Genomic DNA, 23,929 nt, shown 5'->3' on the forward strand with positions numbered 1-23,929 from the left:
CACAGTTAGCACAGCCTAAATTAATTCACACATGACTTTCAAGAGGGTATTATCTATATAAAGTAAAATAAACGATACCCTAATGCACACTCCTGGTTACTTAAAAGTTCCACAGGTTTCTTCCCACATTCCCTATGGGCAAATACATTCCTGTAAGAGGAAACAACATAGTTTTATTGTCCTTCCCTGCATATTTGCTTCTTCCTCCTGAAGAAGAAGAGGAAGATTTGCTTTTGGAAATCTTAGGTACTTTGACAACTACACTATATCCCTGTGGGTCCTAAATTTCTATGTATAATAATTTCTATGACTTTATTTTGTGGAAATGAAACAGTGCTACAGTGAAAGAAAAGTAATCTTTGAATGAAGAATCAGATTATAAAAGGCATTTTAGAACAAATGGTGCCAAGCATTTTGCTACCATCTGCAACTCAACATATAGCCTTATAACAGAATGACAGAGATTATTTTTTTAAGATTTATTTATTTATTTATGATAGACATAGAGAGAGAGAGAGAGAGAGAGAGGCAGAGACACAGGAGGAGGGAGAAGCAGGCTCCATGCCAGGAGCCCAACATGGGACTCGATCCTGGGACTCCAGGATCGCGCCCTGGGCCAAAGGCAGGCGCTAAACCGCTGAGCCACCCAGGGATCCCCAGAATGACAGAGATTTTTAAAAGCAATACAAGAATGATAAATTCTAGGTATGAAAATGAGAAGTGGTTCCTTGAAGTGTAGAACTAAGAGAGAACAAAGGGATGAAACTATTGAATGTTGTACTCGGGTACACCGTAAAGCCACCCTTTGTTCTGTTTTTCTTTAATTGCAGTAATCAGAACCTACTTGAAACCTGTACCCTTCTAATATATACAGATCCACAATCCTTTATCTGTTGTTTCAAAATTCACAAAGCTCTGAAGAAATGAAAAATTTGAAATAAATTCGTACAACACTGCAACGTAATGCGACCTGAATGATGTGATGCCGGCGTAGCCTTCATTTATTTTACCGAGTGTCCAGTCTGTACATTTTTCTGCAGCCTCATTAAGGTACTGCTTTGGAGGTGTTCCATAACCTGTGGAATATTCCCCGTATTACTTTTCTAAAATGTACAGATTCATGGATTCCAGACACATCCAGCCCAGGAGTATCACAAATAAGGGATCATGGGCCAAATTAAATGTAATATAAAAATTGATTCCAAGAATGGATTTAGTGTAGTTAGTTGTCTGATTTTCCAGTGTCTGATTTGGAATAATATAGATTATGTTCAGTATAGAAAGAATCCTACAAATCATGAAGCCAGTATTTACTGAATATTCATGGGATAAATAGCATAGCACCATGTAAATGAAGTATTCATAAATGAGTATTATCAGTCTGTTATATGTAGACTGCATTCCAAGGACTACTGACAAACACATTGGTATTTATATTATAATTCTTCCCTGTGCTTAGATTACCAGTAAATTTTTTGAAGAGATTCATTAATGAACATTTTTATTCATTAATAAAAGAGATTCATAAATGAAAGAGATTCACTAGTGAAAATTTTCATTCTTGTTGTGTTTTTTTTAATAGGGTGTTCATAAGAATGGAAGCACTGTTTCCTTGCCAGATTCCTTATTGGTATATCTCATGAACCTACATAATCTTGGGGAAGAGCCTGTGTCTAATGATGACAAACCTGTCACCCATGTAGCAACAACCATCTGAGGGGAAGAAACAAAAATAAAGAAGCTTTTAAATTTATATTCAACAAAGGAATCATTTCAGTCAACAACTTCTGTTGCATTATTTTTCCAAGATGAACCGATACACAACCATGAGACAGTTGGGGGACGGGACCTATGGGAGTGTGCTGATGGGCAAGAGTAACGAATCTGGAGAGCTGGTGGCCATCAAAAGGTACTGTGTGCGACACTGCCAAGTGTGAAGCTCTGATCTTTCTTTTCCTTTTCTTTAGAAAGTGCTCCAGTTTAGAGCCCCTGCTAGTTTGGCTAATGTGGAATGCCATCCTGGAGAAACACTGCCAGAAAGGAGTTCTGCTTATCCCCACGTATATTGTTTTAGTTTTTTGGTTTGTCCAGCTACATTGATAAATCAAAAAAATACAAGTGCTTTGCCTTTTATGCGTAATAAATATGAACCGAAACTGAAGGTAATGTTTGGAAATTTTTTAGAATTTCAAGTTGAGTGCAGAGTAGAGTTTATTAATTCCTAAAAACAACAGGCCTCAAAAATCAGATGGTGTTCATAGTATCAAATTGAGTTCTGAAAGGTGTATGGTATTTTCCTAAGCTTACCAGTGAAAGAGAATTTATTATTATAAACTTAATTATTTCTTCTTAATCTATAGTATTTGTTATCTGTTGTACATACAAACAAATTAACCCAATGCTTAGTGATTTAAAACAAGAACAGACATTTATTAATTCCAGTTTCTGGGGGCCAGGAATTTAGGAGTAGCTTAGCTGGATGGCTATGGCTCCAGGTCTCTCGTGTGGTGGCAGTCATCTGAAGGCCACCCTGGGCCTGCACGTCCACTTGGAAGGCAGCTCACTGGATTAGTGGACTAGAGCTGCTACAATGAAGAACCGCAGACTGGGTGGCTTATACAGAGACTTACTTCCTCACGGTTCTGGGAGGCTGGAAGTCAGAGATTATATTTTCAGCAGGGGCAGTTTCTTCTGAGGCCTCTTTCCCTGGCTTGTAAATGGCTGTGTTCTTCCTGTGTCCACACAGGATCTTCCCTCTGTCTATATCTGAGTCCTAATCTCTTCTTCTTATATAAGGATACCAGTAATATCGGATTAGGACCCACCGTAAAGGCCTCGTTTAACCTTAGTTAATTCTTTAAAGTCTATCTCTAAATACAGTCAGGTACTGGGAGTCACAGCGTCACCATAGGGATTTGGTGGGGGAAATTTTAGCTAATAATAGGCTACTGTGATGAAGTTTAAGCCTCAGACAGTGTGGCTTCAACAGGGGAAATTTACAGATTTAACAATTCTGGAGACTGAAAGTCTAAAATCAAGGTGTCCACGGGCTTGTTCCTTCTGAGGATCCATTCTAGTCTCTCTCCTTGGCTTTTATATGGCATTTCCTCCCCGCGTCTCTTCCACACGGTCTTCCTTCTGTGCATATGTCTAGGTCCAAATTTTCCCTTTTTGTAAGGACACCAGTCATATTGGATTAAGGTTCACCCTACTCACTTCATTTTAGCTTCCCTGCCTCTGTAAAAGCCCTTTCTGATAAGGTCACATTCTGAGATGCAAAGGGTTAGGACGTCACCATATAAATTTTTTGGGGGATGGTGGGGGGCACATTTTAGCCCACAATACTCACTCACATGGTTGACAAGTGGCCTCTTAACATGGGCCTCTACAGGGAGTTGTTTGAGTCCTCTCAGGACACAGCAGTCGGCTGCAACCAGACTGAGTCCCAGAGACCAATTACTACATCAACCAAATGATGACAATCTAAATTTTTTTTTTTTTAATTTATGATAGTCACAGAGAGAGAGAGAGAGGCAGAGACACAGGCAGAGGGAGAAGCAGGCTCCATGCACTGGGAGCCCGACGTGGGATTCGATCCCAGGTCTCCAGGATCGCGCCCTGGGCCAAAGGCAGGTGCCAAACCGCTGCGCCACCCAGGGATCCCAATGATGACAATCTAAAATTTAAATGCTTTAACAAATGCTGATCAAATGTTAAAGACTTTAAAATATCATGACCTAAAGCATTACAAGGAAATAATTTCATAAAATATTGTTGGTAGCTATTATTCTCAAGTAAATGTATAATGTGCAATAACTGAAATGAAATATTTACCAAATAGGCCTAGTAAAATTCAATACCCACCCATGACTGGGGGGAAGAAAGCGCTTAGCAAATATGAATAAAAAGAAACTAACCTGATAAGTCTCATACAATTCATCATCTTTATGGTGAAATACTAGAAGTATTGCTAGTAAAGTTGGTTTTAAGACCATACTGCCCGCTATATTGCTACTAATTAAGATTGGTTTGGTGATCTTAATTAATTAATGCAATAAGAGAAAAAAAAGTGAGGCATCAGTATATGCCAAAATGAGATGAAATCATCCTTATTTATAGATTACATAATTGTATAAGCTCACACAAATACTTCATTATGCATAAATAAATTTATACATATAAATATTTTTAGTATATGTGCTGCTGAAGCAAGTACTATATAAAATATTTTTAAAGAACTGGAGAGACACATACAGTTCATGAAAGCTGTGTCTTCTGTGGGAGGTGGTAAAAAAATGAGAATGAGGATAGATCTGCTGGAATCATGTAAGGTTATTACCATTGTTCTGTTTTATTTAACAAAATGGCCATTATTCCTGTGGGTGGCAAAATCATGTGTTTTACTGGTTCGTTTCATAAAATAGGGAATCAAGCCTTACCTGGGTAGATCTAGATAAAGCCTTGAAAGCCCTGAAAAGTTAAATAAATTGACAGCTGGGAAGAGGCCATAAGCATAACTTAGGAATGCTTTGGTGTATGAAATAAAAAAAAAAAAAAAAACCTAATCAAAAGTAACTTAGATAGGGATTTACTTTACTTACATAATAAAAAGTCTCAAGGTGGGCAGCCTAGGGCTGGTACCTTGTCCATGCTGTTTTCACAGACCTAAGTTCTCTTCAAAACATAGCTGCCTCACCACTCTTCAGAAGGCTTCTGGTTACTTCTCATTGGCCGCAAGTGTGTCACAGAGCACACCTGGCTAGAAGGGAGGCTGGGAATCGGAGTACTTAGCTGGGTATTATGTATCTCCATAGAAAAACTGAGCTGTGACAGTAAAGAGGAAGAGTAGTTTTTGGATAATCAACTCCCAGTGTCTACCACACTCAATATCTACTATGTGCTAGATAGTATTCCTTTTTTAAAAAAAAATTTTTTATTTATTCATGAGAGACAGAAAGAGAGAGAGAGAGAGTCAGAGACAAAGGCAGAGGGAGAAGCAGGCTCCATGCAGGGAGCCCGACGTGGGACTTGATCCCGGGTCTCCAGAATCACACCCTCGGCTGAAGGCAGCGCTAAACCTCTGAGCCACCCGGGCTGCCCTAGATAGTGTTCCTAACTTAAGTAAGGACACAGCAAAAATGAATGCAAAGGGGAGGAGTCATGTGGAAAGCTTGAAAAAATTTCAAATGTTCATTCAAAATATAATTGTTAAGCTCCTGCTATGCTGGTGCTCAGGACAAAATGGGAATGAGATAGATGAGTTACACTGTAGTGAGGAAAACCAACAAATTAAACACGTTACAATATAAAACGTGGTAAGTCCAATGATGGAGGAATAATGGGTCCCAGGGAAACACAGAGAAGTGATGCTGAAGAAGTATGCTGGAAGGCTTCCCATAGAAAGGGAGATTCCAAGAATCAGAAAAAAATTGCAGGAAAAAAGGAGGCAGGGGCACCTGGGTGGCTCAGTTGGTTGAGTGTCCGACTCTTGGTTTCAGCTCAGGTCATGATCTCTGGGTCACAGGATCAAGGCCTGAGTTAGACTCCACACTGAGCACAGAGTCTGCCTTAGATTCTCTTTCTCCCTCTGCCCACCCCTGCTACTTTTGCTTTCTCTCTCTCTCTCTCTCTCTCTCAAATAAATAGATAGATGATAGATAGATAAGATCTTTAATTTTTTTTTGAAAAAGAGAAAAGAGAGAAGAATGCTTTAAGAAGCAAGCATAATATCTATGAAGGCTTAGAGGTGAGAGAACATGAATGCTTACGTAGGGCTGAATAACTGCAAGAAGCATAGGTGGCTGGAGTGTAGATTCAGAGTGGGGGCAGAGGAGAGACATGAAGCTCAAGGGTGAAGTCATAAAGCCAGATTAAGGACTTTGTATATCTTAACTAGAAGGTGATGGAGGACTTTAAGCAGGAGAGTTGATGTGATAAAATATTGCTTCAGAATGGATCCCTTTAGCAAAAGAGTGGATACTGGATCAAAGGTGACCAGTCAGGAGACTGGTGCAGTCATCTTGGTTAGAGGTGGTAGTGACCTGATCAAGGAAGACAGCATTGGGTATGGATGTATGGGCTCTATAGTGATTGGGCTTAGGGGGAAAGGAATAAAGTGTGTGCAAGAGCCTAGGCTAATTCCTGGGATTCTTAAATGTGTAGTGGTAGTGCCATTCACTATGACAGGGGAAATCACAGGCTTAGGGGTAAAGCTGGGTTCACCTTTGGATATAATGACTTTAAGATGCCTACAGGTAACTGAATATTTGCATCAGTACGGGTCTGGGCTGGCAATTTGGGAATTGTTAGTCTATGGATAATAATTGAAGCTATACAGAAGGAGAAGAAAAGAGGTTTTCATATGGAACTCTAAGGAATCCCAGCATATAAAGTGTGGGCCCTGGAAGGGGGGCTCACAGAGAAGACTGAAAGGGAGCCACCAGAGAAGTAGGGAGAAAACCAGGAGAGTGTAGGAAACATCTGGACCCAAAGAAAAAATTAAAAAAGAAGTGCTCAACTAGAGACTAATAACTAATGACTGAAAAACATCTAGATTAGTTAGGAATGTTTCTTGCTTACTGTAAGTGACAAATATGTAAATTAATATCAAGTGACAGAAACAGTAGCTTAAATAAGTAGATTACTTTTCTTCCATCTCAGGAAATCTGGATTTGATGATTCCAGTGCTCTTTCAAAAGGGTTCAACTGCGTACTGAATCTAGGCCTCTTCTATCTCCTTCATGCTAAGCTATTAGCAATTCTTTGCCCTCAAACGTGTCACTTAATGGCCACATTATGACTACTTCACTTCTGGGCATTACATCTATGTTCCAGGATGGGAAGAAGGGAGAATAATACCAGCAAACTCTTCTCTCAAGTTCTAAGTAAATTTGTTTCCCAGAAGACCCCAAATTACTTCCCCTTACATCTTATTGGCTAGAAATGGATCACGTGTTCTCCCTTCAGTAGGAAAGAGGCTAGGGGGTGAGAATCTACTCTTCTAGCTTCCGTAGTAGGAGGCAAAAGGGAGGATAGAAGTGGCTTTCTGGTATCCAAACAAATATTGGTGTTCTTTGGATTTGGAGAATATGACATTAGTGGCTATGATGACATTTTTTCTAGTGAAATAGAAGTGGAGATAAGCCAGATTGCAATAGGGCAAGGAGTAGTAAAAAGTGGGGTAGTAGAGGCATTGAATGGATAGTCATGGAGTACATGTCACCTCGTCGCTAAAAAAGTCATAGAAGGCTTTTCTCAGTAAGAATCCCCCTGAGAATATATGGGATGAATACTAATGTGGGGCCACTGGGGGCATGTACATGACTTTCCTTCCTGCCTTCACCCAGCTGTACAGAGAGCAGAGACTGAAGGAAGTCAGGGTAGGAGGGGAAGAAGGTTGGGAGAGGAGGACATCAGAATATGTAGGTGTTATCGAGGGGACAGTGGTGGGAAGGCTGATCATGAGATCCAAGCTGGAGGAGGAGGCACGTAGAGCCAAGTGTGGAACAAGTGAGCATATACAGCACATCCAGTGGTAATGATAGTAAAAGGATAGGAGGCAGAGTGTAAAGTTTCAAAGGCTGAGATCTTAGAGGGTAGAACCATTTCTCACGATAGCAGGGTGCTTATGAGAGACTGTGGCATCATAGAAATGAACAGCTCTTTGGAGTTAAGAACTGTGAAGCCAGGCTACTGGCAGGGTTATCGATATGAATGGTCACTCTAGCCATTACTCCTAAAATTCTAGACAAGACATTATCTTAGGATAGTTTTTGACCCTATTTTGCCTGTAAGAGTCATAATGGCGCTTGCATTGGCTCAATTGGCTATGCCATTTCTCTCAGGACTGATGCAAAGCAATAAACTCAACTTGAGATACTAGACCCCTTATATTCCATTCTCCGTGTATCCCTTTTTGTTACTGAAACAATCTATATCCCATAATATCCAATTAGGACCATCACCTTGTGCTTCACTGTAGAAAAATTTAGGCACTGCAAATTTAGGCCACAAATATTGTAGGTATACAATATCCATCCATGTTGGATTAAAACTCTAAATAAATTTCGTGTTGAATACATTTTATGTAGCAGATGGAGGAGTTGCCTATCTTTAATCTTCAAAGTGGGTAATAAGCATGTTCTCTTGAAGGGAAACAGATTATCTGGAAGAAGGTATTTTTCATTCTGAAACCCTTTTATTTTTTTATTTTTTTTTTCTGAAACCCTTTTAAATAGAAGAATCAGGAGTTGGATGTTGCGGGGGGGGGCGGTGGCGGCATTAGATTAGACAATTAAGAACGATGTTTGAGTTGTGAAGTGGAGGAGAGTCTGAGTGCTAGCACAGTATGGAGACGGCCAGGAAAAATAAAGGTGTGGCTTGGCAGCTGGTAGATGTTGGACAGAGTTGGTGTAATTTGAGACGTGAACATGGGAAGAAAGTCTGTACTTGATCAGTAAGCAGAGGGCAAGGCTTTTGAGCAATCTTTAAATCCCATTGAACTGGCTAGAATGAGCTGGTGGATGAGTGGTTAGAAGCTGAGAGGACACTATAAGGAACAAGATAAAAGGTACCTTTCTGAAAATTTCCCTTGGGAAAATTTTAATTCCTATCACTGGCAAGAAACCTTGTACTATCTGCTGTCATTGAAAAGCAGTAACATAATTCATTCTAGTGTATGGTAGTAAGATCCTCTTATCTCATTAAATTTAAAATATGTATTAAGTATTTAACTTAATTAGAAGGCGATTCTATTTTGGAGGGTCTCCAGTTTGTGGGATGGTTCCTCATGTGAGTCCATCTGTGAGTATAGAAATTCATCCAGTCATTTAGTAAATATTTATTAAGCACTTACTGAATGCCAAAAACTGATCTAGCATGTGGGGGTATCTTCAAGGAGCTTTAATCTGAGGAAAGGGTAGGACTGAACATAATAAGTAACTATTGTATAGTGTAAATAATTATTGTATAGTATAAAAATAACTATTATATAGTATGTTAGAAGTGGTAAGTGCTGTGGAGAAAAAGAGCAGAAACACTGACCTAGTAGTAGGTCATCCTTTCTTTAGATGAGTAGCTGGGAATAGTCAGGCAAATTAACCCAGGGCATTAATAATAAAGATCAGCCTGAAATGGTCTTTTATTTCTTTGCCCAGCCAGCTCTTTCTAGCTCTGTCTGGTGGAAATTTTTGTTTTTCCAGTCTTTTGGCTTTTTTTTTTTTAAATTCTTTTTTTTTTTTTTAATTTTTATTTATTTATGATAGTCACAGAGAGAGAGAGAGAGAGAGGCAGAGATACAGGCAGAGGGAGAAGCAGGCTCCATGCACCGGGAGCCTGACGTGGGATTCGATCCCGGGTCTCCAGGATCGCGCCCTGGGCCAAAGGCAGGCGCCAAACTTCTACGCCACCCAGGGATCCCTCTTTTGGCTTTTTACTTGCTGGTACATTCTGTCTTTCAGGTCTCAGCTGACATATATTGCCTTATCAAAAGGCCGGACCATTAAATTGTTAAGAGTCCCTTATCTCCTGGTCCTTAAACTAATTTGTCTGTTTTGTGTTAACTAGTCTAAAACCTATTTTGTGTTAGTTGGGAGGCGCCATGGTAACCATCTCTGGTTCTGGTTTGTGCATTGCCCTGGCACATAGTAGGTTTTGAATGAATGAATAAATGAAAGTGCAAAAAGGCAGGGGATCTAAAAGGAAGCACCTTTTCTTATCTATTCTACCAAACTGGTTTAATTTCTTAAATTCTTCACACTGGTTGAAGAAATTGGATAATTGTTTTATAAGGAAACTTCAGTATTTGTTGCATATAGATACACGCATTGCCTTAGGGTGCTATTGATGAGAAATAGTAATTGCTGGAAAGAAAGGAGCATATTAGAATATGTGGATGTAGCTAATACAGATCTTCAAATAGAATAAAAATTTCAACTTGTACTAAATTGGAAAAGAACTCGACTAGTCTTTCAAACAGATTTTTTAAAATTTTATAATTTTTATACATATAACACAGATTATATGTGCAGTTTTGGATGGATTTGATCATTTTCTTAAATTTCTTTTATATATTTGAACTGACTTTAAATTTATCATTGTGCTATATTTACCTTATCATTTTAGTGAGATATTTATAAATGTATGGCATGGTGAAGTAGTCTGTAAACCATCAATTTCTTCAACCTCCATAAATTTCTAGCACCTTAATAAGTATAAATGAAATCCTGATTCACTAAGGATATTTTAGAAATAATAGCAGTGATACTCTTCATGTCTTATTGTAGCTGATCATAAATACTGGTAAAAACAAGAACATCCAGTATTTACTGAGCGCTGAACTCTAGGCAGTTTGCAAGAGGCTTTTCATACACAGTAGTTTCTACTTTGTAAGTATGGAATTAGAGATACAGAATGGTCAATGGGTAACCTGTGCAAGGTCACACAATCAGTGAGTCACTAGATTCAGTCACTTAATCGAGCAGGGCAGTTCAGCAGCCCACATTCTTAACTACCATGGCATGCTGCCAATTCTTTGTGCCACCATTCCTTTACTCATTTCCTTACCCTGTGTATTATACTCTTGTTGGGGCTCTGAATAATTTCTATAGGAATTTAATCAATAAAGGTCACTTTTAGCTTCCTGAGAATCTTCTAGAACATCTCAATTAGGTGATTACACTGCTAAATGAAAACAGTAGGGCATATAGGGGCTTTATTTATTTTTAAGATATATTTACTCATTTGAGAGAGTGTGCAGATGAGTGGGAGGAGGGGCAGAAAGAGATGGAGAGAACCTCAAGCAGACTCCCATTGAGCATGCAGCCTGAGGCAGTGTTTGATCCCAGGACCCTGAGATCATGAACTGAGCTGAAATCATGAATCAGATGCTTAACTGACTGAGCCACCCAGGTGCCCCTAGAGTCCTTATTTTCATAATCCAAATGACAAATCCTTAATAATTTCTATACTCAAAGAAACATCTCTTAGAACATAAATCTTTTTTGTCTCTCATTTTGCATGGTTACTAAAAATCTCACAAAAAGTACAACCTTTATCTGTGGCATATATGCTGGAATTATTTTGTTACCTTTATTACTTTTGGTATATTTATCTCTAATGGTAACATTGAGAGATAGAGGAGGGAAAACAAAGAACAAAATTCAAGAAATCAACCTTCTAAATGGGAGAAGATATTTGCAAATAATATATTTGATGAGAGATTAACATCTAAAATATATAAAGAACTTGGGCAGCCCAGGTGGCTTAGTGGTTTAGCGCTGCCTTCAGCCCAAGGCGTGATCCTGGAGACCTGGGATCAAGTCCCACGTCAGGCTCCATGCATGGAACCTGCTTCTCCCTCTGCCTGTGTCTCTGCCTCTCTCTCTCTCTCTGTGTCTCTCATGAATAAATAAATAAAAATCTTTAAATAAAATAAAATAAAATATATAAAGAACTTATACAACTCAATACCAAAAAACCAAATAATCCAATTAAAAAGTAGATGAGGACCTGCATAGACATTTATCCAAAGAAAAATGACCAATTGCCACATGAAAAGTTGCTTAGTGTCACTAATCATCAGGAAAATTCAAATCAAATATACAATGAGATATCACCTCACATTTTTTGTCAGAATGACTAAAATCAAAAAGATAAGAAAGAGCAAGTGTTGGTAAGGATGTGGAGAAAATGGAACCCTTGTGCATTGTTGGTAGGAATGTAAACTGGTACAATCATTGTGGAAAATAGTATGGAGGTTCCTCAAAAAATTAAAAATAGAATTCCCTTGATCTAGGTATTCCATTACTGGGTATTTACTCCCCTAAACCCCCCCTAATCTGACAAGATATATGCATCCCTGTTTACTGCAGCATTATTTACAATAACCAAGATATGAAAACAACTCAAGTATCCATTGATAAATGAATGGGTAAAGAAGATGTGGCGTGTATATATATACATATATGTGTGTATATGTGTATATGAATATTACTCAGCCATCAAAAAGAATGAAATCTTGCTATTTGGAATGACATGGATGGAGCTAGAGAATATTATGCTAAATGTTATTTAAGGCAGTCAGAGAAAGATAAATACCACATATGATTTTACTCATATGTAGAATTTAAGAAACAAAACAAACAAGCAGAGGGAGGAAAAAAGAGAGGTGGGGGCAAACCTGAAAACTCTTAACTATAAAGAACAAACTGATGGTGACCAGGGCGGAGGTGGGGTGTGTGTGAAATAGGTGATGGGGAGGGCACTTGTTGTGATGAGCACTTGGTGTTGTATGGATGTGTTGAGCCACTGTACTACACAACTGAAACTAATATGACACTATATGTTAACTAACTTAATATAAATAGAAACTTTAAAAAGATGAAGAATATGTATATATACACAATGGAATATTACTCAGCTATAAAAAAGAATGAAATCTTACCATTTATTAGAACATGGATGGGCCTAGAGAGTACTATGATGCTAAGTAAAGTAAGTCAGAGAGGAACAAATACATGAAATATGTTTTCAGGGCAGCCCTGGTGGTGCAGCAGTTTGGCGCCGCCTGCAGCCTGGGGTGTGATCCTGGAGACCCGGGATCGAGTCCCACATCGGGCTCCCTGCATGGAGCCTGCTTCTCCCTCTGCCTGTGTCTCTGCCTCTCTCTCTCTGTGTCTATGAATAAATAAGTAAAATCTTAAAAAATAAAATAAAACCTTAAAAAAAAAGAAATATGTTTTCATGTATATGTGGAATCTAAAAGAAAATTTAAAAAAATAAAAAAACATGCTCCTAAAATTAGAGAACAAACTAGCTGTTGCAGGTTGAAGGAGTAGATGAGAGAAATAGAAGGGGATTAAGAGGTATAAAATTGCAGTTATAAAATAAAAAAGTTACAGAGAGGAAAAGTTAGAGCAAAGGAAATATATTTAACAATACTGTAATAATGTCATGTGGTGACAGATGGTGACTACACTTAGCATGGTGAGCATTTCACAATGTACATAATTGTTGAATCACTATGTTAGATATCTGAAACTAATGTTACATTGTATGTCAACTATACTTCAATAATAAAAATCAAGAAAAAAAATTTTTTTAAAAGAGAGCTCTTTCTAAAGTTTTGTTGCTTCTGAATTTTTATTGACCTGAATCATTTTACTTAATGGACTTCTTGTTTAAAGTGGAAGCAATGATACAGAAGTTGTCATATCAAATTATTTCACTAAATTTGCTACCAAAATTTGTGATTTTCTTCCCCCCTCCACCTTAGTGTTTCATATTTACCTGTTCTAGAAAGTGGAAATTTGGAAGGGGCCCTTTTAGAAGGGCCTCTTACAATTTAACTGATCAGGGATATGTGAGAACACACCCAGAAAGGATGGTTAATAGTAATCCTTTCACCATTGTGTTTTTTTTTTTTCTTCTTTAATTTTTTTTTAATTAATTTTTATTGGTGTTCAATTTACCAACATACAGAAAAACACCCAGTGCTCATCCCGTCAAGTGTCCACCTCAGTGCCCGTCACCCATTCCCCTCCAACACCCGCCCTCCTCCCCCCTTCCACCACCCCTAGTTCGTTTCCCCGAGTTAGGAGTCTTTATGTTCTGTCTCCCTTCCTGATATTTCCCAACATTTCTTCTCCCTTCCTTTATATTCCCTTTCACTATTATTTATATTCCCCAAATGAATGAGAACATACACTGCTTGTCCTTCACCATTGTGTTTAAAGCAGAACTTCAGATATAACATAATTGCGAACCAGTCCCAAACAGCCTTGAGATATAGAGAAGGGAGGTGACTTCCTTTTAAGGAGGAGGGAGAGGGATCCCTGGGTGGCGCAGCGGTTTGGTGCCTGCTTTTGGCCCAGGGCGCCATCCTGGAGACCCGGGATTGAGTCCCACGTCGGGCTCCCAGTGCATGGAGCCTGCTTCTCCCTCTGCCTGTGTCTCTGCCTCTCTCTCTCTCTGTGTGTGACTATCATAAATAAATAAATTTAAAAAGAAAAAAAAAGGAGGAGGGAGAGAGAGATCACAGCTTGCCCGAAGTGAATAGTAGAGTAGGAAAGCTAACATCGTAATTTGTGTTTCAAATCCTCTGTTTCTGTGCACTGAAGTTTTCTTGTTTGATTTCAGAATGAAGAGAAAGTTCTATTCTTGGGATGAATGTATGAATTTGAGAGAAGTTAAGGTAAAATCCTGCTGATGAAAAGAACCAAAGAGGCCTTCCTTCTGCCTTACCCTGTCTCGTTTCTGAGGACGGTAGCTAAAGGGATTGTTCTGTTCTTTGTGGGAAGCAGTCCAAAAATAACTGTTATTTCTTTTTTTTTTCTTTATCTTCCTAAGTAAAGTAATTTCTCATTTGTTATCTGAATGTCAGTGAAGGACAGAAAAAAAACACTATACCCTCATATTTGAACATATACTCTCACTTTTAAAAGAGCATTTTCATTCATGTCATCAAAGGAAAGACAACTTTTAATTAATACATACCATTTCTTTCTATTTTATGCTATATGACTTGGGTAAATTTTTATGTATGGAATTTCACATTAAGTCAGAAAAAACTTAGGCCTGTTGAATAGACTGAGAAAAAAATGTGACAGATTGAAATGTTTGGTAGGTATTATTTACTTGGTTTATTTTTGTACCTCATTCGTTACTTAAAACAATTACCACTTACTTTAGATTGGTGTTCTAAGATGTTCTTAGTCATGTAAAATATTATATAAAAACTTCAAATTTTATATAAGATATTATATAAAAACATTAAAACTTCATGAATTCAGAAGTAATGGAAGATAACGTAAGGTAATTATCATAGAGATTGATGAGATTTTGACAACTTCTATAACTTTAAGAATTCTAATGCTTATTTGCTGTGTTACAGTCTCTGAAGAAACTCAATCATGCCAATGTGATTAAACTAAAAGAAGTTATCCGAGAAAATGACCATCTCTATTTTATATTTGAATATATGAAAGAAAACCTCTATCAATTAATGAAAGACAGGTATGTCTTTATTTTATAAAAATGATGTTTTCTCTGTTATCTCCTCTATGAGTTTGTTGAATCCCTTCATATGTCACACTTTACAGTGTACAGATTTATCACTCCAAGAGGAGGATCTAAATTAATTAGCTGTTACCTTTATAACCTTGAAGAACCAACCTTGACATAGTCACCATTTTTCTAATGTAAACATACACACTATCTATCCATACTTTCTGAAACAAAATCTATCTATATTTTGGCTTATTGTGTGGCTTATTTGTTTTTTAAGAAGGCTCCACACCCAGCATGGAGCCCAACATGGAGCTTGAACTCACGACCCTGAGATCAAGACCTGAGCTGAGATCAAGACTCAGACACCTAAATGGCTGAGCCACCCAAGTGTCCCCAAAATCTTTCTATACTTTTAATACTAATAAAGCTGGCCGTGGACAAAATTGAGATTACTTTTATTGCTCTCACAAGCATTTTGTGAAGGTTAATGAAAGGAGGGAGGAAGGAATGAGGCAGTTTTCATGAAGGGATCTAATAAGTTCATTTATTAGAATGTTTAAGTGGGGGACACCTGAGTGGCTCAGTGGTTGAAGTGTCTGCCTTCTGCTCAGGTTGTGATCCCTGGGTCCTGGGATCGAGTCCCGCTTCTCCCTCTGCCTATGTCTCTGCCCCTCTCTCTGTGTCTCTCATGAAAAAATAAATAAAATCTTTTTTAAAAAAAATGAATGTTTAAGTGAATGATAAAACAATGTTACTACCAGTGCCAAACAAATTCTCATTTTCATTTTTAAACCCATGAACAGAATCTCTAAAGCGGGAGAGCTTTAGTCATCTGCCATGAATTTGGGGACGTTAGTATATCGGTGGTAGCTATCAGTCACACGTGGGAGACTACTGTCCATTTTACCTGCTTTTAAAGCCAGGTTTATTCAACAAAAGATGCTAAGATACTTCAGAAATATATTTCCCAGTGGGATGATGACTGCTTTCTTTATATTCCTTTCATACATACACATAAACACACTCGAGGTAATCCTTAGGGATGGTGAGTGAATTTTTCTTTTGTCATATTTTTCCTTCTTTCAAAAAAAATACTTAGTAAATGCCTGTTATGTTCCATAGGCTGGTATCATTACAACATTCATAGCAGTTAAAATAAAAGTAAGGAAAATATCTGTGCCTCAAATCAGTGTTTATTTTTCTAGAGTTCTTTCTAGCCCCTGGGATACAGGTATGCTGGTTTTTTACATAATTGCAATTTTAGTGGTGATCATTTTTTTAAATTTTTTTAATTAATTTATTTATTTATGATAGTCACAGAGAGAGAGAGAGGCAGAGACACAGGCAGAGGGAGAAGCAGGCTCCATGCACCGGGAGCCCGATGCGGGACTCGATCCCGGGTCTCCAGGATCGCGCCCCGGGCCAAAGGCAGTCGCCAAACCGCTGCGCCACCCAGGGATCCCGGTGATCATTTTTTTAGTTAATTGATTCACTTACAATCATTTTGTTATGCTGATATATAACCTTAACAGTTAACTACAGTTAATATGTTCTGTTAAATGACTATACCATGCTTCACTTATATCTACTACTTAAAAGAAATAACTATCAATGGGAGAATAAATTGGTAATTGAAGTGTGTAATATTGATGGGATTATTTTGTAGCCATTAAAAGTGATAATTATAAAGATTATGAAAATGCCCATGAGTGGATAAAAAATGGAAATCAAAATTGTAATTATGTAACATTGATACCTAATATAAAAGCTATGCATACAAATGCATTAGAACTAGATTAGAATATTAAAAAATCATAATCAGGTGATAGGCAATCTTAAATGATATATATTAATTTTTATATTGTATATTTTTGATCAGATGTTGAAATATCTGGTATATATTAAGTAAAATATATTGTTAAAATTAATTTCACCTGTTTTATCGCTTTGTTAATTTGGCTACTAGAAAAAATTTAAATGCGTAAGGGTTTCTCATTTGTGACTCTTACTGTATTTCCAGTGGATGGTACCAGTAGACAATATAGAACTGAAGCAGTTAGGCCCCTAAAATCTTAAAGCCTACATAATACAGATTTGCACACTTGACTTATCTGTTGGTTATCAGTTTTCCAATTTACTTTGCTCCTCTCGGGACAGTTTAAAATTCAGCTGTTGAATATTTGTGTAGTACATTCATTATTGGATTTGAGAGTTTTTACCAAACATCAAAACAAACAAAAATTCTAATTGTCACGTTTTAGATGTATAACCTGTAACAACTATAAAGCTATAAATCACACCTTTAACCACTCTCTTGAAGCCAACAGGGGCTCCAGGGGAGGAGGAACATCTGCCTTCTTGTTTTGGTTGGTTGGTTAATAGAATTACATGAAGGTTTATTTGTTCATGTCTTTACAGAAACAAGCTGTTCCCTGAGTCAGTCATCAGAAATATTATGTATCAAATATTGCAAGGGCTGGCATTTATCCATAAACACGGTAGGTTTAAATTTCATCTCCCTCCATCTTTATATTACTGTCAAGGTCATGCCCAGGAATTTTAAGCTGTTAAATAATGTTATATTGAATAACTACAAATTTGCAGTATGTGGCTATACACACTGACATTTTTATCTTAAAAACTTAGAATTTCTATAATTCTATATAAAATAGAATTGCTGTAATCTACAACTATCTTCCTCCGTAGCAGAATTTGTAAATTTGTAAATTTGATAATTTACTCTCAGCATAAACCCGTCCCTACAACCTCATCTCCAGTTTTACCAAGGAAATGAAAAAAAGCAAACAAAAATGCCCTAAGAAAAGATTGGAATGCTTTGATCACATGACCACTTGTTAACATTTAAATAGTTTAAAGCACCAGTGCTATGGTATTTTATAGTTTTCTTAGTATTTACATTTGGTTGTTTCTGTTCTTCGAGTAAAATTAAAGTGATTGTTCCTATTTTTATACATTTCTTATTTATGTGATCTTCATTTATAGCTTTTTATGTTTATCTAACCAATTAGTCCAGAAAGTTAACATGCTTATTATGAAAATTTTTATCAAATGTTTGTTTAGAATCACTAGATGTTTAGATATTAAATTGAAAGAGGTTGTGCTAGACCATTGCTGCGTTATGACCAGAAGCATTAGAAAATCACCATCATTAGCGTCCTTTCCTGTTTTATCTCATATTTTATATTTTCTCTTTTCCCCTTTAACTGCTACAGGAAATAATTTATTTTCCAAAAATTCTATTTATTCTTTATTCCATGTAAGCATTGTCAGAACATTCCCGAATCCCACTTTTTTGTCCTTTAAAAGTCGAAAGCCTGTGATAATATACTGCAATCCATTACTAAAAGTCATTTGTTAATTATTTGGAAACAAAGGATATATGCTATCTTATTTGTTGATAATGGATTTCCAATCTTCAACCTGTTTTTAAATACTGGCCAGTATGGTAACTCATGATATTTGCCTGCATTAACTTATGCCAGTAGAAAAAGTGTGGTGTAGAAAAATCAAAAGCATTATGACTTATTTGAATTTTGGAAATAGCTTTCTGATTTATTGATATTTTTAAGGATAGTAATAAAACTGACTTAGATTCCTTGGATATATATGAACTACTAGCAAATTCAGAGCATAAGTGATTGAAGGAAGAATTTAGCTTGGGGTTAAAAATTGCTGCTAATGGGATCCCTGGGTGGCGCAGTGGTTTAGCGCCTGTCTTTGGCCCAGGGCACGATCCTGGAGACCCGGGATCGAATCCCACATCGGGCTCCCGGTGCATGGAGCCTGCTTCTCCCTCTGCCTGTGTCTCTGCCTCTCTCTCTCTCTCTGTGTGACTATCATAAATAAATAAAATTTAAAAAAAAATAAAAATAAAAAAAAATAAAAATTGCTGCTAAAAGTAAATAACATGAATAATGAATGTACAGTTGATTATACAACTAATGACACAGAGATTTGGGACACTAGACTCCAAGGACAATAGACATTTTTACAAAAGCTACATTATTCTTGCTATAGTGGATAAGCATCTCAGATGTAATGCTTCGAGTAAGTATTTTTTAAATAGTAGCTGTCAAAAAAACAAGATTAATATTTCAGTTAAAATAGTACCAAGTTACCGATATATAGTAGTGAGAATGGGGAAAACCTCAACTGTACAAATATGCTGGTTTTATTCTCTATGATTTTATGGATTATGTCGCTTTACTCACCACCACATGTGCTTCTATCCCTGTCTTCATGTTATGAAAGTGCAGCGTATTTCCCTTGAAAGTTCGTAAAATAGATATCAACAACTATTTTGAGTAAGAAGTGCCAGATAAACTGAGTACAGAACTGCTATAGATGTCACGAACATAGAGCCCACACTGGCGTAGAAGGAAGCAAAAAGCTTAGTTTAAACTTTGACTTAAAAAATTTAAGCTGAAAGCTACATGAAAACCCCCTCACAACGATCACCTACAATGGATGACCAGGCCACTTCTTGATTCTCCCAATCGCAAGGTCATTAGAATACAGCCCATCTGTGTACAGCCAGGGTGCTATAGATCTCCCTTAGAAATGTATAAAGGCTTTCATCTTCCTGAGTTTTCTGGCTCATTTTCATTGATCTGCCTTTTAGCTTCAGTAACCACTTATTTTACATATTGAATTGATAAGTAACCATAAAGCTGCTACCGGGGGAAAACTGAGCTGTTAAATAAAATAATTACAGGGATCCCTGGGTGGCGCAGCAGTTTGGTGCCTGCCTTTGGCCCAGGGCGTGATCCTGGAGACCCGGGATCGAGTCCCACGTCCGGCTCCTGGTGCATGGAGCCTGCTTCTCCCTCTGCCTGTGTCTCTGCCTCTCTCTCTCCCTGTGTGTGACTATCATAAATAAATAAAAATTTAAAAAAAAAAGATTAAAAAAATAATTACAAATATTTGTAAATGAAAGCTGTTAAATAAAATAATTGTAACTAATGATAAGTCAAAGAATTGGCTAAAATGCATGGAGTTCCATTTTTGTTTATTATTTTTTAAAGATTTTATTTATTTATTCATGAGAGACACAGAGAGAGAGAGAGGCAGAGACACAGGCAGAGGGATAAGCAGGTTCTTTTTTTTTTTTAAGGAGAAGCAGGTTCTATGCAGGGATCCAATATGGGACTCGATCCCGGGAGTCCAGAATCACGTCCCAGGTCAAAGGCAAGCGCTAAACTGCTGAGCCACCCAGGTGTCCCTCATTTTTGTTTAATAGATTTTTCAAAGAAGTGACATAGCTTGATTATGTAGCTTTCTTCAGGCTTTAATTAGCCTCCTCCTCTCTGGGCCTCTACCTCCTCCTTTACTACACAATAGTGACCATAATACCTCCTCAAAGCTGTTGTGCAGATGAATGGAGATAATCATAAAGTGGCAATATCTAGCCCATTGCTTGAACTTACTGGATTCACAAATATAAATATGTGTTAAATGGGTATTTTTAATGACTTCATATACTGTGTGAACTTTCTTACCAAATTATTTTGAAAGCAGAGTCCCACGTCCATCACTTTTTAGACAATAAATATGGTTTTTTTTTCTCCTAAGTTCACATTCTTTTTTTTTTTTTTTAAGATTTATTTATTTATTTATCATAGACAGAGAGAGAGAGAGAGAGAGAGAGAGGCAGAGACACAGGAGGAGGGAGAAGCAGGCTCCATGCCGGGAGCCCGACATGGGACTCGATCCCGGGACTACAGGATTGCGCCCTGGGCCAAAGGCAGGTGCTAAACCGCTGAGCCACCCAGGGATCCCCCTAAGTTCACATTCTTAATTACAACAGAGTCTCAGTTATATTTTGTTTAGAAGTCAAATATATTCAAACATAATGATCAATTATTGTTCTTCCTCTCTGTTATCAAGGTTTTTTTCATAGGGATATGAAACCAGAGAACTTGCTTTGTATGGGGCCAGAACTTGTGAAAATTGCTGATTTTGGACTTGCAAGAGAATTAAGATCACAGCCACCATATACTGATTATGTATCTACCAGATGGTGAGTAGTTTTATACAACTCCCTAGAGATATAGGTAGGTCTATGCTGAAATTTTACAGTAGTGGATCATTACGTAGTTTTCTAGAGGTTCCATATTGAGTATTTAAAACAAAATCTAGGGGCACGTGGGTGGCTCAGTCGGTTAAGGTTCTGCCTTGGGCTCAGGTCATGATCCCAGGATCCTGGGACTAAGCCCCACATCAGACTTCCTGCTCAGGGAGAAGCAGGGAGCCTGCTTCTCCTTCTCCCTGTTCATGCTCTCTCTCACTATTTCTGTCACTATCTTTGTCTTTCAAATAAAATCTTTTTCAAAAATTAAAAAAAAACTATAGAACTGAATTTTGCTTTCTGTAGAGAGAGGATTGGGTCATGACTATTCTGAAAGAGATTTCATTCATTCACTCATTCATTCAACAAACATTTGTGGAACATACTATGTGCTAGGTACTATTTCAGGCATGGGGAACAGTGAGATGAATGAAGCAGAAAAACACTCTGTCTCAGGCCACTGACCTGACATCCAGTATACAAATAAACCAGTTAAAAACACAGTTACCAATAGAAAGACATACAGATGTTTATCAAAAGACATGTAATAGTCTCATGGTACACCTGGGTGGCTCAGCGGTCGAGTGTCTGCCCTTGGCTCAGGGTGCGTGATCCCGGAGTGCTGCGATCAAGTCCCGCATCGGGCTCCCTGTGTGGAGCCTGCTTCTCCCTCTGCCTGTGTCTCTGCCTCTCTCTCTCTGTCTCTCTCATGAATAAATACACAAAATCTTTTTTTTTTAAAAAAAAAAAGACATGTAATAGTCCCAAACTGCAACTACCCAAATGTCCAATACATGCAGCATAATATATTCACCCAGTGGGATGCTTTACAACAATGAGAACAAAAGTCTACAACTACATACAATAGGCCAAACAGGAAAAAAAAGTACATAAGGTATGATTCCATTTATACAAAGTGCAAAAATAGAGAAAACTAATCTATGCTGGTAGAAGTCAGGGTAGCAGTTCCTTGAGTAGTGATTGCATGACTGCAGGAGGGGGGCCACCTGGAATGCTGATAACACCCAGTTTCTTGATCTTGGTGCTGGGTCAATGGGTGTATTCTCTATGTGAAAATTCATCAAGGTGTTCTCTTACTAATACGTGCATTTTTCTGTATGTGTATTACATTTCAACAAAAACAAGAATAATTGTATATCAGGTGGTGATAGATTATTATTATGGAGAAGAATAAAATATGGAAAGGGCCAGGAAAAGGCCTGTTGTTATTTTAAATAGAGGGTCTCCCTGAGAAGGAGATGCCAAGGCAAGAAGGAGTTTTCAGGCAGAGAAAATGCTAAGTGTAGAGGCCTTGAAACAGGAAAGCCACATGTGAATTCAGCAAAGAGCAGAATGAGTAAGGAGGGCTGTATTAGGAAATGGGGTGGAGAACTGATGGAGAGCAAGATCTTAGAGGTCTTCATAGATCATAGCACTGTGGTGGTTTGTTAATCTGAGTGAACTGGGGAGCCCCCTGGAGGATGCTGAGTAGAGGTGCCAAGTGATCTGACATGTCTTATAAGTATCACTCTCCCGGCTATATTAAAAATAGATTTTAGAAGAGCAAGGAAAGAAGCAGGGAGAACAGGTAGGAGGCTGTTACCATAATTCTGGCAGGAAATGACAGTGACTTGGATCTGCTGGCCATGGAGGTGCTATTTTTAAAGTAGAGCAACCATGATTTCCTGATGAATCAGATGTAGGGTATAAAATAAGAAGCCAAAGATTCTAGGGGGTTTTGTTTTGTTTTGTTTCTTGAGTAACTGGAAGGATGGTGTCAGCACTAACAGAGAAGGGGAATACTGTGTAGCTTTTGAGGGGAAGCACAGTTCCATTGAGTATCTATTTTCAACTGGGTAAATTTAGATTCTATACTGAAATGGAATGAAATTGAGAAGACTTGTTTTCACCATCTAAACTTGGCAAGACGTTCAAAACAATTTCATCTAGTAAAAATATCAAAACATAGTAATGACTATTGACAAAACCACGGAGAAACTGGATCCATCATACGTCATTGGTGTGAATGTAAAATGGTGCAAAATAACAGTTCCTCAGTGGTTAAACATATAGTTACCATGGGATCCAGCAATTCCACACCTTGATCTATATACCCTAGAGAAAGGAAAACACACATCCACACAAAAATTTACATATGAGTGTTCAGAACAACATTACTTAGAACAGCCCCAAATTGGAAACAACCCAAATGCCCATCCACTGATGAATGGAGAAATAGTATGTGCTAGAGCCATACAGCAAGACAGTATTCAGCAGTAAAAAGAATGAAGTATGATACATGCTACAATATGGATGGATGAACTCTGAAAACATGTTGAAGGAAAGAAGAGAGTCCACAAGGACTGGATGGTGTATTGTTCACTGGTATGAAGTACACACAATAGGCAAATCTATAGAGACAGAATGTTGACCAGTGCTGGGGATACAGGGGTATTGGGGAGGTGTGAGGTTTCCTTTGGGGCAGTGAAAATGCTCAAAATTGATTGTGACAATAGATTACACACTCCATTACACACTCCACTTAAAGCCCTGGAGTCATACACTTTTAAATGGATAAGTTGAATTTTATTCAAATTACATCTCAATAAATCTGTCAAAGAAAGGTACTCAGAATAGAAGCAAAAAGACAAATATTTGGGCTGAAAAATCTATACATTTAAATGTGAAAAAAAAGTTAGAATTGAGAATATTTTCCACCAGGTACCTTTGCTCTAATAGGGTATTTTTCTCCATTAAAGATACAGTCAGTTGGGGGAACATAGTCCACTGAAGGAATCAGCACTTTCAAACTGATGAATAATAATAATAAGAAAA

At 37.7% G+C, this 23,929-nt stretch overlaps 1 protein-coding gene across 3 annotated transcripts in view; it reads left to right on the forward strand.

Moving 5' to 3' along the window:
• Positions 1–23,929, forward strand: part of MAK (male germ cell associated kinase) — a 58,718-nt gene that overhangs the window by 4,515 nt on the left and 30,274 nt on the right. For 2 of the 3 annotated variants that reach the window (XM_072729148.1, XM_072729150.1), the window contains exons 2-6: positions 1,583–1,909; positions 14,137–14,191; positions 14,891–15,012; positions 17,425–17,504; positions 20,914–21,046. In XM_072729148.1, the coding sequence (XP_072585249.1) occupies positions 1,809–1,909; positions 14,137–14,191; positions 14,891–15,012; positions 17,425–17,504; positions 20,914–21,046 (491 nt within the window). In that variant the 5' untranslated portion in view covers positions 1,583–1,808. Of the gene's footprint in view, positions 1–830; positions 1,051–1,582; positions 1,910–14,136; positions 14,192–14,890; positions 15,013–17,424; positions 17,505–20,913; positions 21,047–23,929 lie in introns of all 3 variants that reach the window. The other variant, XM_025999367.2, reaches the window with a different exon arrangement.

This window comes from Vulpes vulpes, chromosome 12 (genome assembly GCF_048418805.1).
Source record: "Vulpes vulpes isolate BD-2025 chromosome 12, VulVul3, whole genome shotgun sequence".
NCBI classification, from domain to species: Eukaryota; Metazoa; Chordata; class Mammalia; order Carnivora; family Canidae; genus Vulpes; species Vulpes vulpes.